Below are 18,532 nucleotides of genomic sequence, written 5' to 3' on the forward strand. Positions count from 1 at the left end.
TTGAATTGCCTGACTGTACATCTTGATCTGATCTCTGTGTCGGCTCAATCTGCTTTTTCCTATATTAAGATATTTTATGCTCTATTACGTTAAAAACTTCACGGGAAGAGTGTTTGCTGTGTACGGTTTGTCTGGCGTGTTGGTATCTCACGTGTGTTTGTTTAATTTTCGGCTGGGGCCGTGAACTGTATTCAGTAACAAAATGTTTCCTTGCGGTGCCAGCTTGTTAATGTGGGGCCAACATCGGTTTAGGTTCTCATTTCTGTTATTGTTATATTTAATTGTCAGTACCAGCCGGTAACTGAATGTTGTACTCCGTTGTAGACTTGTGAACAGGTAAGGCAAGTGTCGCGCTGGAATGTGCGTGTTCAGTACGGACTAGGCTTCAGTGTAGGTTGTATATGCTTAGTGCACACTTCGTAGATCCACGTGCTATGAAAGACCTAACAGAGTTGCAAAGAGGCGGCTAAAGTGATTGCAGAACTTCACAGCCATCTTCGAGGCCCCGTATCTACCGAGTCCATAAAGCTGCTATACCCAAACCATTAGTGACAACAACCAACGCAAAAAAGCGTATAACATGGTGTCAGGAGCATAAATCCTGGACGGTTGATCAATGGAAAGACATCATATGGTCCGACGAGTTAACATCGGGCAGGGCTTACGTCTGGAGAACGCCAAAGGAAGCCTACAACCCTGATTGCTTGATTCCATCGGTTAAGCATGGAGGAGGAAGTGTGATGGTGTGGCCAGCCATATCATCGTATTCTACTACTCCCATCATTACTCTCAAAGGCCGTGTTACAGCGAACTATTGTGTGAACATTACAGGTGATCTGGTGCACCCCATGATTAAAAAAGCCATATTTTATGACGATAATGCACCAATTCGCACAGCCAGGACAATACAATCGTGGTACGAGGAGCATGCAATTCAACTGCAGCGTCTTCTTTGGCCAGCGCAGTTCTCGGAGTTGAGCATTTTCGAACCCTTGTAAGCAGTATCGGAGCGCAGACTCGGGAGCAGATTTCCGTCTCCCTCGTTACTACAGGAGTTAGAAGAGATTCTGATCGAAGAGTGGCATAACATTCCACTAGAGGCTATACAATCGCTGTACGCCAGTATTCCAAGAAGAATCGCAGCTGCATTATGGGCAAAAGGGAGTCCAACCACTTATTAAGAAACCATTCCCAAGTACAGGTATTCACATTATTTTACCTATCCCCTATACTTGGGGAGGTCCTTCCTACTTGGCTATGCCAGTAAATAAGAAGTGTGTGATAATATTCTTCTCGGGTATGCAGCCGGATCATAACGTCTTCATGACACAATGTTTCCGGGGTCCAACTGGCCGCCATCTTCAGGTGAGAGTGCTGGTGCACGATCTCGCCGGAACTGACTTCCCAGCGCAAGCGGCGGCCCCTATATAGGCCGCAGAAGACCAACAACGCGTGCGCGAGAAGGTGCCGTGACCGCCCTCTAGCGCAGTAGACATACCCCGCCGCCAGTGATGGAAACAGGCGAAATCGAGATATCGCTGTCAAAAATTAAAAAAAAATATAAATAAATAAATAATTTATTCCGACGATAGAACCACAGACCGTTGTTTAATGTCAGATAACACTGGGTCCCAAGTCTTACTTAAAAGATAACCCTTGTCTCTATTAATAAGATTGTCAGATAACCGAATCTCTATGGATTCTTTTAAAACACAGTCCCAATAGCGAGATGCAGGGGCAACCATTTGTGTCTCGTCATATAGTATTCTGTGTCCCTCGGTGAGGCAGTGTTCCGCCTCTGCAAACTTCTCAGGTTGAAGCAGCCGTGTGTGCCGCTGATGCTCAACACATCGCTCCTGAATGGTCCGGATTGTCTGACCAATATAAGCCTTTCCACAGTGGCAAGGGATCTTGTACACACCGGGCTTCCTCAAACCCAAGTCATCCTTTACAGAGCCAAGGAGCGCTCTAATCTTGGCTGGCGGACGAAAAATACTTTTGAAGTGATATCTTTTCAGTATCCTTCCTATCTTCGAGGAAATGCTCCCAGCAAAAGGCAGAAAAGCTACCGATTTGCAGGTATCTTCTGGTGGTTCAGGCGAAGGTCCAAACTGGAAAGCACGACGGATCTGTTTATCTGTATAGCCATTCTGCTTGAACACAATCTCAAGATGGTCCAATTCTTATGCCAAGGTTTCTCCATCTGAAATGGCATAAGCTCTTCTCGCCAACGTCCGCAGGACCCCCGTACGCTGTAACGATGGATGACAGCTAGAAGCATGTAAGTAACGATCCGTGTGCGTAGGCTTTCGATAAACGCTGTGTCCCAGTGTCCCATCATCCTTTCTGTACACCAGAACATCCAGAAACGGAAGCTTTCCATCACTTTCCACCTCCATGGTGAATTTAATGCTAGGATGCAGGGAATTGAAATGATCTAGGAGGCGGTCCAGAGCTTCTCTCCCATGAGGCCACACCATAAACGTATCGTCAACGTACCTCTAAAAACAGGTTGGTTTTAAGGACGCCGTCTTCAGCGCCATGTCCTCAAAATCTTCCATAAAAAGATTGGCGACTATTGGGGACAAAGAGCTCCCCATAGCCACTCCGTCAGTCTGTTCAAAATATTTGTCATTGAATAATAAGTACGTCGACGTTAACACGTGGCGACAAAGCCTGGTTGTTTCCTCATCCAGTTTCTCACCAATTAATTGCAAGGATTCTTCCAGAGGAACCCGGGTAAAAAGCGACACGACATCAAAGCTCACAAGCAAATCCCAGGTAGTAAGAGACAAGGACTTCAATCTCTGAATAAACACCATAGAATTGTGGGTCTTCTGCAGCCTATATAGGGGCCGCCGCTTGCGCTGGGAAGTCAGTTCCGGCGAGATCGTGCACCAGCACTCTCACCTGAAGATGGCGGCCAGTTGGACCGCGGAAATATCGTGTCATGAAGACGTTATGACCAGGCTGCATACCCGAGAAGAATATTATCAATTATTACGCCGGGAAAGCCTTCGTAGTCACAAGAAGTGTGTGCCCTATAGCTACCATAGCTGAATTGTGTGATATGTCATCAATGCATATCGATGACAAGCAGCGTCTACACAGTAATTGCTGTCGTGTAGAAAGTAGTTCAACTGATCCAAATACCACTTTAAATTATTTATCGTTGCGCATTTAGCTGAATACTCAGTGTCAGAGTTCCACAGTTAACGTACCCCAACGTTGACACTGACGACGCCGGAATCTCTTCTCTTGGATGGAGATACTCCAGATTCACCTGATGTCACCATGGTTGTGAAATAATGGTTAACTCCGAAAAAGTCGGACGAACCTGTAACAGAGTTTTATTGCTGTCAAATGTATACATTACGGAAGAAATAATTATGCAAATAGTATAACGAATTAATCTACGGATGATTACAGAGCGTAAAACATTGCAGTTAATGCTTGTAAAAACAAATAACTTCAAAACTGCGGAATGAAGTCTCACAAAAAACATATAGCCACAAGTCAAATGAAACTTTACTTACGTGGCTAAAGTTGCGGGATAGTGGTATGCACATATACAGATGGCAGCAGCGTCCCGTACACAACATATAAAAGAGTAGTGTACTAGCGGCGCTACTTTTTGTACTCAGGTGATTCGTGTGAAAAGGTTTTCGACGTGATTATGGAAGCACGAGAGGAAGTAACAGACTTTTACCGCGGGATGGTAGTTGGAGCTAGACGCATGGGAGATCCGAAATCGTCAGCGAATTAATTATTCCGAGGTCCACAGTGACAAGAGTGTTTGCAGAATACCAAGTTTCAGGCACTACCATGGTCGACATAGTGGCCAACGATCTTCACATGCCGACCGAGAGCAGAGGCGTCTGCGTAGTGTTGTCAGTGCTAACAGATAAGCAACGCTGCGTGAAATAACCACAGAAACCAATGTGGAACGTACGAAGAACGCACACGTTAGGACAGTCGGCGAAATTTGGCGTTAATAGGCCATGGCGGCTGACGATAGACACGAGTGTCTTTGCTAACCGCACGATATGGTCTGCAGTGCCTCTCCTGGGCTCGTGATCATATCGATTGGATTATAGACGTCTGGAAAACGGTGGCCTGGTGTAATAAGTCCTCATTTCAGTTAATAAGAGTTGATGGTAACATCTGAGTGTGGCCCAGATCTCACGGACCCCTGTTGTCAACAAGGTGCTATGCAAGCTGCTGGTGGCTCCACAGCGTTGTGGGATGATTTAAATGGAATGGTATGGGTCCTCTGGTTCAACCGAATCGATCAATGACTGGAAATGGTTATGTTCGGCTACTTGGCTACCATTTGCAACCACTCATGAACTTCTTTTTGCCAAACAATAATGGAATTTTTATGGATGACATGCGACGTATTACCGGGCCACAACTTCGATTAACATTCTGGACAATTCGAGCGAATTGTTACGCCACCTGTATCATCCAACATGAATCCCATCGAAAATTTATGGGACATAATCAAGAGGTGAGTTCGTGCACAAACTCCTGTACCGGCAACACTTTCGCAATTACGGATACTGTAGAGGCTGCATGGCTCATTATTTCTGGAGGGGACTTCCAACGACTTGTTGAGTCCATGCCACGTCGAGTGATGCATTACGCCGGGCAAAAGGAGGTCCGACACGATACTGGGAGGTGTGTCGTGGCTGTTGTCACCTCAGGGTATGTGGTTCCAGAGCCTTTTTAAGTTCAAACATTATGATGTATATATGCAGATTTAAGCGGCGAATGAAAATTTTTATCGAGGCCGGGAATCAATCCCAAGTCTCCCGCTCACTGGGCCCCACTGGCACAGTGGCTTTTTGAAACTGCAGGGACTCCTCAGTCCAAAGTCCCATTCACCCCTCAGCCCACTTGGTTTTCCCCCTAAGCTTGAACAGCACTGCAGGGACTCTCCAACTGTATTCCAATAGCACCTCACCATCGAACGAAACGGGGGACCCTACCTGAAACCCAGGCATATCTACTTTAACCAGATGAAACTTTATGGCTCCAGCGAGCTTTCCTACTCTTAAACTATAATGTGTACATACAGCCTGAAGCGACGAATGAAAATTTGTACGAAGGACGGGATTCGAATGAAGGTGCCTGTTCACGAGGCAGATGCGCTAACCACTACTCCACCCTGGCACAATGACCTTCCAAGTAAGGTAGCATGCCTCCCTTCTTAATCCATTCATTCCTTGCTTCAGTCTGCGTGTGTACGTTATAGATGTTTGACACTTGAAAAGGTCCCTGGAACCATGTTGTGTCATTTGGTTAAAGCACCTATGTCTGGGTTTCAGGCAGGATCCCCGTTTCGTTCAATGTTGGGGTGCTTTTCCAGAACAGCTGGAGAGCCTCTGCAATGCTTTTTGAGTTTTGGGGGAATTCCGACAGGGCTGAGGCGTCAATGGGAACTTTGACTGCGGAGGAAAACGTGCTAGGATAGTCTATGCAGCTATGCAAAGACACTGTGTCAGGGTGACGTAGTGGGTATCGCATCTGCCTTGTAAGCAGGATACCCAGGTTCGAATCCTGGCTTTGGTATAAATTTTCATTCGTCACTTCAGTCTGCATATGTGCACAATATTAAAGTAACATGTGGTAACATGTAATAATTCCGACTATTAATCAAAAATAGGCCGAGGACAACTATTAGCAAAAATCTTTCACATGGAAAGATATTTGATATCTAAATATTCATACTATTTCACGACAGTGCTTTTCATTTGTTTTGGTGGGATCCAAATATATTTATTATAGTGGATTGGAGACGTATTTGGACTGACTTAAACTCCGTAGCAAAAAAAAAAAAAAAAAAAAAAAAAAAAAAAAAAAAAAAAAAACACGTCTCAAAATCATCACAACAGTGCAAAAAGCTTACTACTAGAGCACTGTGCTGAATTTTATTACGAAATGTTCGTGATTTTCCAATGTATTTCTCTTCAATGCTGAATTTAAATATGTGTATTTCTTTGAAAATAAGGCAACCATTCAATAACTGGTAAGCTTCGTAACTCTGTCGTCTTTCGGATTATCGTTAGCAATTCGCCTTTTATGCCAAAATTCCGCCAGATTTTATGAAACACCTATTTGAAGAAGATTGGATACGCTGTTCAATACATCAGTAAACCTCATATGGCCATTTCAAGGATATACTATCTGCCCATCGTCACCAGCGACAGGAAGAATATTCTGTGCGGGATGCTGACCATCGAGTTGGCGAACACAACTGCGACGTCCATTGCTCATTTAGCAATTAATTATCCTTTTGAAAAGGAATGGAATTGCTAAGCCATTTCACACAGTAAGCAATAGTCTTTACACTACGAAATAGAATTAAAAAAAAAAAAAAACAGAACCACGTCGAGTGAAGAATGTAAGCAAGAGAAAACCTGAAATGGAGTCTGGACCAGTGGTTGCAGAATCACAGACGAGTGTGTGGTTGGTGCGGTGCGTGACGATCGCCGTAAAGAGGATGGAGGCCACCATGTTCCAACGAACGTGTCAGACATTCAGTGCCACGTGTTCAGCCGGGAGGCATGTCATACGTGTTTTTGGTCAGGATAATGCTGATCGGTAAGTTGGTAGCCATATAGCACGGCTGTCTACGCATAACATACCCAATTCCTACAAGTTATGGGCCAACAGTATTTGTCGTATCGGGTTCATTTCAGTTGGGTTGATGGACAAGACATAAACGCAAGTTCTCTGTCATGCTCCTTAAACCACTATAGCACGATTATGACCTAATGACATGGACAGATATCCTGCTGGAGATTTATCGCTTTCAGGAAATACATCACGCATGAAAGGATGTGTGTAGTCTGTAATAAAGTTCACGTAGTACACAAGTGTCATGGTGGCTTCGATTACTATCACAAGTCCCATGGAAGCCCCGGTAAATGTCCTCCATAGCATAACACTGTCCGCAGCAGCCTGCATCTGTAGCGCAGTTCACGTTTCGGGTAGCTTTTCATCTGGACAGCGACATATCCTGGTGTAACGATAAACTTGATTCTTCAGAGCAAGGGAGACATTTCTGTTTATCCACGGTCCAGTCTCGATGAGCCCTCGCTCAGTGCCATCGTAACTATGTCGACGCTTCAAAATGGAAACACGGAAGTGTCCTGTGGAAGCCCAAACTGAACAATGTGTGCTGCAAAGTGTATTCCAAAACACTGCTGCCTGAAGCAGCAATGTACTCTGCCACCAAAGCTGCCACAGCCCGTCACCTATTCTGCTTTATAGAGGAGACAAGCCCTCCGTCCTCTACATTCTGTACGAGGCAGGCACGTCCAGACCTCTCTCGTCTATTACTGGTTTCACCATACTCCAACCACTTTCCACAGTTTGCAGCTCGCAAACTGTCGACGGTTTACGAGATCCTCGTTTCTAGGCACCAGGCCATAGCTTTCTGCCCTTTGCCACAGTCGCTTACGACAGAGAATTTTGTAGACCATATCACCGCTGTAGTTATTCGTCTCTACCTTCTTGTATTTTTTCCTTACCATTTCACGTACCCGCAACGCACCAGGCGGTATGCGATCTCGCGGTAGGCGGTGATCATATCTTCGCTCAGCAGTGTATAATTACTGTAGCTCAACTGGTCTTATAAAATCACATTTGACAGTCACGAGTCCGCATAACATTTTCTTGTGGCCTTCTACCACGTCCGTACCAAAAGTTCCGAGACTGACGCACAAGCGAAGACCGCATAGTAGTGTATGCTTGAACTAACAACGTTAAATATTCCACTAGTGTGTCTTGAACAGGCGGTGTTAAGTAGTGGACATGCAGCCGTTGTGTGTCAGTGTTGTTGACTTACAAACGACAACGGAGCAACTTTAGAGAAGTGCGTGTGAAATCTGTTCCACACACCTAGACTCCTGAACAAAACAACGATGGCCTGACGCCTGCCGCTATATTGTTGAAATGAAAAATCCGGAAAAAAAATTCTGGAAAAAATGTCTCATCACAGGTGATGAGAATTGATATTATAAATACGAATCTACCACAAATCGACAAAGTGTAAAAGTCTCAAGAACCATCACCGCTCTGACAACATAACGGGCATTCCAGTCAGTGTGACCTTCAAATTAGAAAACATCCTAAAGACGAACTTTGCTGTTAACTTCACGTCGCTATATAGACATTTTTTTCTTTGTACCCACTTGAGACTATGTAGAAGACATGAAGTATTAAAATCACCATCTTAACTTTTCTCTATTTTCGTGGAGGTATGTGCCGTCTATGCAACTAAATGAAGGCAGTTTGTTTGTTGCCATACGCGTTTCGCTTCATTTATTTGGGAAGCATCATCAGTGGCCTGAAATACATGTTTCTTTTTATATATACAATAAGCGTATTATCTACTAGATATGATCTGTTGATATATTACATTTTGTCGGGTTTTTTTAGGTTAGAAGCAACTTTTGTAGCACAAGTTCCATAAAATGATGTATCTTTCGTTTTACTTACGATTTCCAGCGCTGCTAACACATATATGTAAAACGAAAGATACATCATTTTATGGAAATTGTGCTACAAAAGTTGCTTCTAACCTAAAAAACCCGACAAAATGTAATATATCAACAGATCATATCTAGTAGATAATACGCTTATTGTATATATAAAAAGAAACATGTATTTCAGGCCACTGATGATGCTTCCCAAATAAATGAAGCGAAACGCGTATGGCAACAAACAAACTGCCTTCATTTAGTTGCATAGACGGCACATACCTCCACGAATTTAAAGCAACTAAAGGACAAGACGGAAAACAGTTAAAAGTGACGATTTCTGTATTTTATTTATCCAGTTTGGATAAACAGCGGTGTATATTGCTTATAAATCACAACTTCTTCTGAATATAACTCGTAATACTCTATGAGACAAATGTTACCATGTGATAATGTGAATGGCATGTAATTGGGAACTATTTGCGGTTACCCCACTTTCCGTCCGCCCCTGGTAGCTGAGTGGTCAGCCGAATAGAAAGTCATACCTAATGACCCGTGTTCGATTCCCGGCTGGGCCGCAGATTTTCTCCGCTCAGGGATTTGGTGTTGTGTTGTCATCATTTCATCCCCATCGACACCCAAGTCACCGAAGTGGCGTCAACTGGAAAGACTTGCACCGGGCGAACGGGAGGCCCTAGCCACACGGCATTTCATTTTTTTTACCCCACTTTCCCATATTTTCCAACCAAATTCTGGGAAGGGGGGTGAGTTTTCTTCCATTGACAGGTCTCACACCTCGAAATGCAGATTAATGTTTATCGCATCAATAATTAGTTCATTGGAAATGGGGCAAAGGGATAGGGATGGAAATAAATAATGTCTTTTCCAATGATATCATATCTATCTTCAGTTCAGGTGATTTAGGTAACCCTTGGAACATCTACCACCTGGATGAGGATGTGAGTCTCCTTGACCGCTGGACTGACATGGGCAAATACAGTTAGCAACCACAAATATAGAGACAGGTAGGATATAAGGTAGGACAGCAGTGCAGATGTGGCAAATCACATTCGCAGCATTCGAGATATGTCTGCTACAACGTGAAAAATGTACAGGCAGACACATACCATCCCATGAGTTAAGTCTCTGAATAACAGTGGTCGTGCCAGTAGGGAAACTTTGCAATGTGGCTTCCAAGTTAGCAAAACAAAATATATTTTACGTTTAAGGTGTTATTAACGAGTATTTTAGCCCATATTTGGATAGTTAGAGCACAGAAAACTAGAAATCATACCCTAGTGTGGCCGGTGAGTGATATTTTAAGAAATTTAAACGAAGTACATGTCTCAGGAATGAAGAATGGGGGCTTTCGAATTTAGCATGCAAATATAGACTAATTGGAAGAGAGGAGTGCATGCTCTGGAAGGAAAAGCAGCTGGTTCTTTTGGCATTGCTGTTGAAGTATATGAAGAAGAAGCAAGGAACAAGAATTTGAACGACAAAATGTACAAATAAAAGATTATTTTAAACTTGTTAAATCTGGCATTATGTCGGAAATATCATGGCATGTACTCTGCATTGATGAATGTAAAGGCGGTAGGGCGACATAAACTTACCTCTGAGGTATGAAATCTCTTCCTCAGTGAAAGTTGGCAACCGTGAGCGGGGTCGTCCCTCTGCTGCACTGTTGGCGTCTACCCTCTGACGCACTATGGTCGGGTAATCCCCGTCTTGGCTGAAGATAGGGTGTGCGTAGAGTCCAGCCTGATCAACAACAGATAAAAGTAATCAGTACTTTTCCCTCATAACCAGTTTATCGATGTTCGCGGCGACATTTTGACCAGAAAACTGGTGACTGTATAGTCGAAAAGTATGCAAACTGGATTTTAAATATATCTAGAGATATCAGACATAGACACAGTGCCATATTGTCGACTGTTTAACGAAGCTCCGAGTGCATTGCTTCGGCTCCTAGATAAGTGTGTGCCCTAGACGATGAGTGTTGATCAGAGACGAAGGAATTTCCAGGAGTGCCCTTGGGAAATGTGACAGGACTGCTCTCGTCTTTTAAATACATTAACTAAATGTTAATGACACTGCAGTGTATGGGAAAGTGTCTCAAAGCTGAGTGCCTGCAGCTTGCGCTAAAGGTGGGGAAATGAAGAGAAGTTGGAAAACATACCTGTAATGCTTGTGTACAATTGTACAATGTAGCAATGTAGTGAAGCCTCTTAGTACTGCATTTAGTCTCGTAGGCAACAAAAATGTGAGCGATACCTCTCGAAATTCAGGCGACAAATATCAATTAGCAAAATTATTTATCAATAATAAACGGTCGTCCGTGCACGTAACAAATGTTCTTTCACGTATTGCTCATCTGGACATTAATATGATCCACTTATAGGTTTCTAGGTTCAGAGTGAAAACAATGTAATCCATTAAAAGTAACCAGTAAATAAAATCTTTGCGTAACTGTAGACTCTAATCCTCAACGACTATAAGAACTTTGAAGGATGTATAGCTCAGTTTTCCGCAAATAATGGATGTACACTGGAGACAGCGATTTATACTTCCTCCCACAAGGTCTAAACCATACCTGAAGCTTCCTCTAGTATTCACTCGAGCATCACAGAAACTGAATGACATGAACTGAACTGTGTGGCAGTTACAGTACTTACATCGAACTGAAGCCTTCTCTCTGCAGCTTCCAAGTCTTCTGTCGAATTTGAAGCTGGCTCTCTTCCCGAAATATTCAACGTGATTCCTACGCTGCCTGTAACAAATTTCATTCGGAAAATTAATAAAATACACTACTTTCAGTTAGCACAAATAATGTTAGGCATTGTTTAGTTACATAGGAGTTTACTGTGCATTGTTTCTTCGTCGTAGCCAATAACTCCATGAAGCATACTGGCAAATGCCACTAATATCACAAGAAGAGCAAGAGGGTTAATTTACTACCATAAATTAGTGAGGGATGAAAGCTGATGAAATAGCTTGTTATCAGTTATCAGTAACTTCTAAAAGCATTGTAATGTCAGACAGGAAAGATCACTCCTGCTAAGTAACGTGGAAACCTGTTCGAGACAAAAGAAAAGAGGACACTGATATTCACTAGCAACCTACTTAATGCACAATTGTGACAATGACAGCTGTAGTTAATATATTCTACGTTCCAATCAAACTAGAAGGTGACGTTACTGGAAGAGAAATGCACCCTTGTCAACATATTACTTATATTGTTTTTCAACATTACATGAGAGCCATGTAAATGAATTGCTTTTGTTATTGTTTTTGCCAGCATGGAGTTATATACTCACCGCATTTGAAGTTTCTGTACTGCAAAGTTACATAAATATGTTCTGGAAATTTGTGAAAAATTTAAATGCTGTACTCTCTTGTTAATTACTGGCAATCAATCAAAAAAATCTTGTTGCTGTATATACAGTATTTCGTATTTTGTGAAATGTGCAGTCACTTTGAAAATCGCGTCATCAAATGACTGTTAGGAAGACAATAGTTACAGAAGCGAGGGGCGCGCACACACACACACACACACACACACACACACACACACACACACACACACACACACAGTTATTTATTCGTTCCTAAAGTCACGCTCTTTGGGAGAGAAAAGTGTCAGTTCTTCAAGAATACAAAATATCAAGAATTTGTCAGACACCATAAAAATTGTAACTGAGATAAAATAAAATTTAGTAGGTGCATAAGGGATACAGTGTTGATGAACATCTCATACTCCAGTGATGAATTTTTTAGCAGAACAGAATACTGTATGTCTTATTATCTATGTCCTGCAACACACATGCCACGTAATGCCTGATGCTGGGACAGGTCCAGTACAATACTGCGATTAATTTGAGGAAGCATCGTAAACAGTTACTATTTGTGATGCTTGTCTACAACGGTCCAGTAATTATATTATGAACTTTAGTTGGTATAAAATAGAATTAAATATTTGCCGTAAGGGGCACTGGAAAGGTTCAAAATCACAAAATGTTCAATATTCATTTTTATGCATTTTAAAACTATAGAGACTTTTCCTTTCAACAGACATTAATTTATTCAGTTCAGAACACTACAGCTTTTTTAAAAGTATTTTTGAAATATATTCCGCATGGGCGTGACCCATTGTGGTACTGTTAAACTGCTGTCAAATGTTGTGCTCATGAATTTACATACTCATCACGCACATTTTAGTGATGTGAGAGAGAATCAGTGTTACAAAATAAGTGTTGCGACTAACCTGAGATATATATCGCTTGCTCGAGTGTTGTATGCTTAATGTTTATTTACTCTTTTGTAGTCCTGAAAATATTCATAGTGAATTATGTTCATTGAATCTCTGTTTTATTGAAGAATAATCATGGTTGCACGTAAAGTGGCTAGAAATCCTATCAAGGCTTTTAATAAAATGAGAAATGTTGGAAATCCAAAGGTAGGTGCTATTACTGTAAACAGTAAAGACGATAACCAAGTGTGTGAACCTAACTTTGCTGGTACACTTGCCCATTGCAATGAAAGTGAGGAAGAAAGTACTTCGCAGAGGCAATTTGGTTCAGTATGAATCTTTTATCAGCGAAACAAGTGGATGAAATATTTGATCTCAGCTCTCAATGGAAGTTCTGCAGACTGATATAGTCAGTGTAGTGAACTCGGTCTGGAACTCCTTGTAAAAATCACTTAGGACTTGCCGGTGACATGGAAGTGAAGTGTGGTAAAAGTTCATACATGACCACCTTTTGAACAGTGTTGCAGTACCTCCAAATGAAGATAATGACAGCAAAATCCATGAACACAACATTAGGTTTGTTTTGCCTTGTGTACAATTGGTAAGGGTGTTACTGCAGGTGCAATTTTTTGTGGCACGATGTGTCTTTCAAAGCCCCCAACTAAGTTTACGAACTAAAATACATTTATACAGACTTGACTGCAGATTTCGATAGTATCTGGCATAAATGGAACACACATCTCTTAATAATGTAGTATCTGCCACCAGTATGTATTAAGAGGAAGTTGTAGATATAGCAGTAATATCTAAATATTGTAGGTACCCACAAAAAAATAAAGATAAACATGAAAATAATGGCACAGCTAACTATAGTGGCAGTAGTGGAGGAATTGAAGTGGCTGGTGTTGCTAGTATCTTTCAACGTTCTGTTGCGTGTGATATGGTACGATATGTGAAGTACCTTCGTGTGTAGAAATGTGAGTGTACTGGACATGTACAGAAACGAATGGGATCAAGACTTCGGCGACAAAGCGTGGTACAAAAAACAAAAAGGGTTGGTGAAGGGTTGGATGGGAAGGGAAGGTACGTGGCAAAATACAGAATGATTATGAGATGGCTATTAGGCAAAACACACACGGTGTCTGTGAAATAAAGAAGGCTCTTTGGGCTCTTTTTTTATACTTTTTCAACCGATGAAAGTCCCCGTCATTACTTGTGTCTCAAAGGGGGAAAAAGTTGGTGCAAGTACAAAAAGGGATTGTTAACTGGTGAAGTGTACACTCATAAACATAGTCTGCCTCATGCTGTACTAGAAGTGATAAAACCTATTTTCAGCGACTGAACAGCACCTAAACTGTGGAAAAAGTGTGGTCACGGAAAAACTCAAAACCCAAATGAAAGTGTAAATAGTGTCACATGGTCAAGAATCCCGAAGACCTTGTTTTTTGGAACAGAGACACTTCAGTGTGGTGTTTATGATGCTGTTGCTACTGTCAATGGCGGCAGCGTTGTATAAGGTGCATAGTATTTCGATATATGGCAATGATGATAGGTTTCATCATGGTACGAACGATGCTTGCTTTAGACAAACAACGACTTCAGGCTGCTGACAGGGTTTTAAGGAGCCTATAAATACAAGCCAGGGTAAACAGGAGGAGGACAAAGAGTAAGCTGGAGGAGAAGTTTGCAGAAGATGAAGATAATCCATGCTATGGACCTTGAATGCACTATAAACATATTCCAAACTTTGTCGCCCGATTCCCAACAGATTTATTTTTTCATAAAAAATACATGTTTTCTCAGTATCTACGAAACAATTTGCTTCAAATTATCGGGGAATGTTAGGCAGTCCCATCTGAGTCACTTAAGACAGCCTTTTCCCAAAAACCTGTATGTTGTTGAATTTATAAACAAAAAATGGCACGAAAACTAGTGAATTTTCATTACAATAGAAAAAATTAATCTCTAACAACTGAATTCAAATTTTTAAAAATGCCTGTTTTACACTGTAGCCAATACTCCAATAAATAACCTGCAAAAATTTCAACTTCGTAACTCAAATACTTTCTGAGAAAGCTGTTTCACAGAGGAAGACTGCACTGTAGTTCCTTCTCTAGATTGTCGCACAGATGACAAAATGGTAGATATCGAAATAGACGACAGAGGGATAGAGAAACAATTAAAATCGCTCAAAAGAGGAAAGGCCGCTGGACCTGATGGGATTTTACACAGAGTACGTGAAGGAACTTGCCCCTCTTCTTGCAGCGGTGTACCGTAGGTCTCTAGAAGAGCGAAACGTTCCAAAGGATTGGAAAAGGGCACAGGTCATCCCCGTTTTCAAGAAGGGACGTCGAACAGATGTGCAGAACTATAGACCTATATCTCTAACGTCGATCAGTTGTAGAATTTTGGAACACGTATTATGTTCGAGTATAATGACTTTTCTGGAGACTAGAAATCTACTCTGTAGGAATCAGCATGGGTTTCGAAATAGACGGTCGTGTGAAACCCAGCTCGCGCTATTCGTCCACGAGACTGAGAAGGCCATAGACACGGGTTCACAGGTAGATGCCGTGTTTCTTGACTTCCGCAAAGCGTTTGACAGAGTTCCCCATAGTCGTTTAATGAACAAAGTAAGAGCATACGGACTATCAGACCAATTGTGTGATTGGATTGAGGAGTTCCTAGATAACAGACGCAGCATGTCATTCTCAATGGAGAGAAGTCTTCCGAAGTAAGAGTAATTTCAGGTGTGCCGCAGGGGAGTTTCATAGGACCGTTGCTATTCACAATATACATAAATGACCTGGTGGATGACATCGGAAGTTCACTGAGGCTTTTTTCAGATGATGCTGTGGTGTACCGAGAGGTAGCAACAATGAAAAATTGTACTGAAATGCAGGAGGATCTGCAGCGAATTGACGCATGGTGCAGGGAATGGCAATTGAATCTCAATGTAGACAAGTGTAGTGTGCTGCGAATACATAGATAGATCCCTTATCATTTAGCTACAAAACAGCAGGTCAGCAACTGGAAGAAGTTAATTCCATAAATAATCTGGGAGTACGCATTAGGAGTGATTTAAAATGGAATAATCATATAAAGTTGATCGTCGGTAAATCAGATGCCAGACTGAGATTCATTGGAAGAATCCTAAGGAAATGCAATCCGAAAACAAAGGAAGTAGGTTACAGTACGCTTGTTCGCCCACTGGTTGAATACTGTTCAGCAGTGTGGGATTCCTACCAGATAGGGTTGATAGAAGAGATAGGGAAGATCCAACGGAGAGCAGCGCGCTTCGTTACAGGATCATTTAGTAATCGCGTAAGCGTTACGGAGATGATAGATAAACTTCAGTGGAAGACTCTGCAGGAGAGACGCTCAGTAGCTCGGTACGGGCTTTTGTTAAAGTTTCGAGAACATACCTTCACCGAAGAGTCAAGCAGTATATTGCTCCCTCCTACGTATATCTCGCGAAGCGACCATGAGGATAAAATTAGAGAGATTAGAGCCCACATAGAAGCATACCGACAGTCCTTCTTTCCACGAACAACACGAGACTGGAATAGAGGGAGAACCGATAGAGGTACTCAGGGTACCCTCCGCCACACACCGTCAGGTGGCTTGCGGAGTATGGATGTAGATGTAGAGAAAACATTCGAAAGAAAAGGCTTTGCAGAGTGCCTTAAAACAAGGTAAACTTGTTTTTCTTTTTCGCGTCCTTGAAGAGTATGATGAAGAGGATGAGAGGAATGAACACCAACATATTAGATCTTTAGTAAATATCTTTTTTCCTTACGTCTCCCAGACACTTCAGAATCTCCTCGCAAGTGAACAATAGCTGTAACTGATCTCTAAAAAAGAGATGAAAAACATGTTAATACCGTATAGTTTTCGTATGATCGAAGAAAAAATGAAGTATTGATAGCGAAACAGATCTTCTTTTTTGTTAGGGGTTAATGGAATGTGTTAACTACGACTTTCTGATGATTCTTACAAAGAAAATTTCAGCTGTTGGTTATTTATCGAAGAAGAATAATGACTGTGTCAGTGAAGTGTACAGAGTGTTGTGAATGCCGCGGTGTCCGAATATACAGGGTGGAGAAAAACTGTGTCACGAAATTTTAACTCTGGATAGTTCATGGCAGTAGGAACCAAACTTACTAATGTTGTGTAGGTCGCCACCACACCATTTTTAAACTACGGAAACTTGGCGCCACGCGCTCCAGTTGGCCGTAGGATTGCCCTGTTGGCAATCGTCGGTTGACGGGCGGCGCTATGGTTGTCAGTTCACACATACAAACGTCAGCCATCCCGTCACTGCCCCAATGTGATACGCACACGTGTCGTATAGTCTTGCTGTTTGCCTCCACCTCACGTCAGAGGCATTCACGTGCGATTTAGTCATACAGGAACCATGGCGGCACAGTATTCGTTTGAAGGACAACGAGACATGGTTTTTGTTTACGAACTAGCCGACGGAAATGCGCATGAAGCTCGACGGTTGTATGAGGAACGGTACCCAGCAAGACGTCACCCACACCCACACACGTTTACAGCAATTCATCGGCGTCTTGGCGAAACAGGCTCGTTGGCGGGGTATGACGGTGATGCTGGAAGACCTCGAACACGACGGGATGCTGCGTTTGAAGAGACTGACTGTTCTCGAGCGTTGTCCAGGGCAACCGGCAACAGGGCAATTCCGCGGCCAATCGAAGCGCGTGGCGTCATCTTCCTGAAGTTTACAAATTTTGCGGTGTGGTCCTACAAAACATTAGTAATTTTCGTTCCTACTGCCATCAGCTATCCATAGTTACAGTTTCGCGACAAAATTCTTCTCCACCCTGCATATAACTGTAGAAAAGATGTAAGTGGGAGGTTTATCCGAGATGTAAATTGTTTTATGTATTTATCTATATGGAAGAAATACGCTACTGGCCATTAAAATTGCTATACCACGAAGATTACGTGCTACAGACGCGAAATTTAACCAACAGGAAGATGATGCTGTGATATGCAAATTCACACAAGGTTGGCGCCGTTGGAGACACTTACAACGTGCTGACTTGATGAAAGTTCCAAACCGATTTCTCATACACAAACAGCAGTTGACCTGGTGAAACGTTGTTGTGACGCCTCGTGTAAGGAGAAATGCGTTCCATCAAGTATCCGACTTTGATAAAGGTCGGATTGTAGCCTATCGCGATTGCGGTTTATCGTATCGCGACATTGCTGCTCGCGTTGGTCGAGATCCAATGACTGTTAGCAGAATATGGAATCGGTGGGTTCAGGAGGGTAATACGGAACGCCGTGCTGGATCCCAACGGCCTCATATCACTAGCAATCGAGATGACAGGCATCTTATCCGCATAGCTGTAACGGATCGTGCAGCCACGTCTCGATCCCTGAGTCGACAGATGGGGACGTTTGCAAGTCAACAACCATATGCACCAACAGTTCGACGACTTTTGCAGCATCATGGACTATCAGCTCGGAGACCATGGCTGCGGTTACCCTTGACGCTGCATCACAGACAGGAGCGCCTGCGATGGAGTACTCAACGACAAACCTGGGTGCACGAATGGCAAAACGTCATTTTTTTGGATAAATCCTGGTTCTGTTTACTGCATCTTGACGGTCGCTACCGTGTTTGGCGACATCGCGGTGAAAGCACTTTGGAAGCGTGTATTCGTCATCGCCATACTGGAGTATCACCCGGCGTGATGGTATGGGCTGCCATTGGTTACACGTCTCAGTCACCTCTTGTTCGCATTGACGGTACTTTGAACAG

General features: G+C 42.6%; 1 protein-coding gene across 2 annotated transcripts in view; it reads right to left on the reverse strand.

Annotated features, from left to right (window-relative positions):
• The window catches only part of LOC126281888 (myrosinase 1-like), a 47,442-nt gene that overhangs the window by 6,846 nt on the left and 22,064 nt on the right, over positions 1 to 18,532 (reverse strand). For both annotated transcript variants that reach the window (XM_049981204.1, XM_049981203.1), the window contains exons 6-8: positions 11,168 to 11,262; positions 10,106 to 10,253; positions 3,222 to 3,337 (exon numbers count right to left, since the gene is read on the reverse strand). In XM_049981204.1, coding sequence (XP_049837161.1) covers positions 3,222 to 3,337; positions 10,106 to 10,253; positions 11,168 to 11,262 — 359 coding nt within the window. The remainder of the gene's footprint in view (positions 1 to 3,221; positions 3,338 to 10,105; positions 10,254 to 11,167; positions 11,263 to 18,532) is intronic.

This window comes from Schistocerca gregaria, chromosome 7 (assembly GCF_023897955.1).
Source record: "Schistocerca gregaria isolate iqSchGreg1 chromosome 7, iqSchGreg1.2, whole genome shotgun sequence".
NCBI classification, from domain to species: Eukaryota; Metazoa; Arthropoda; class Insecta; order Orthoptera; family Acrididae; genus Schistocerca; species Schistocerca gregaria.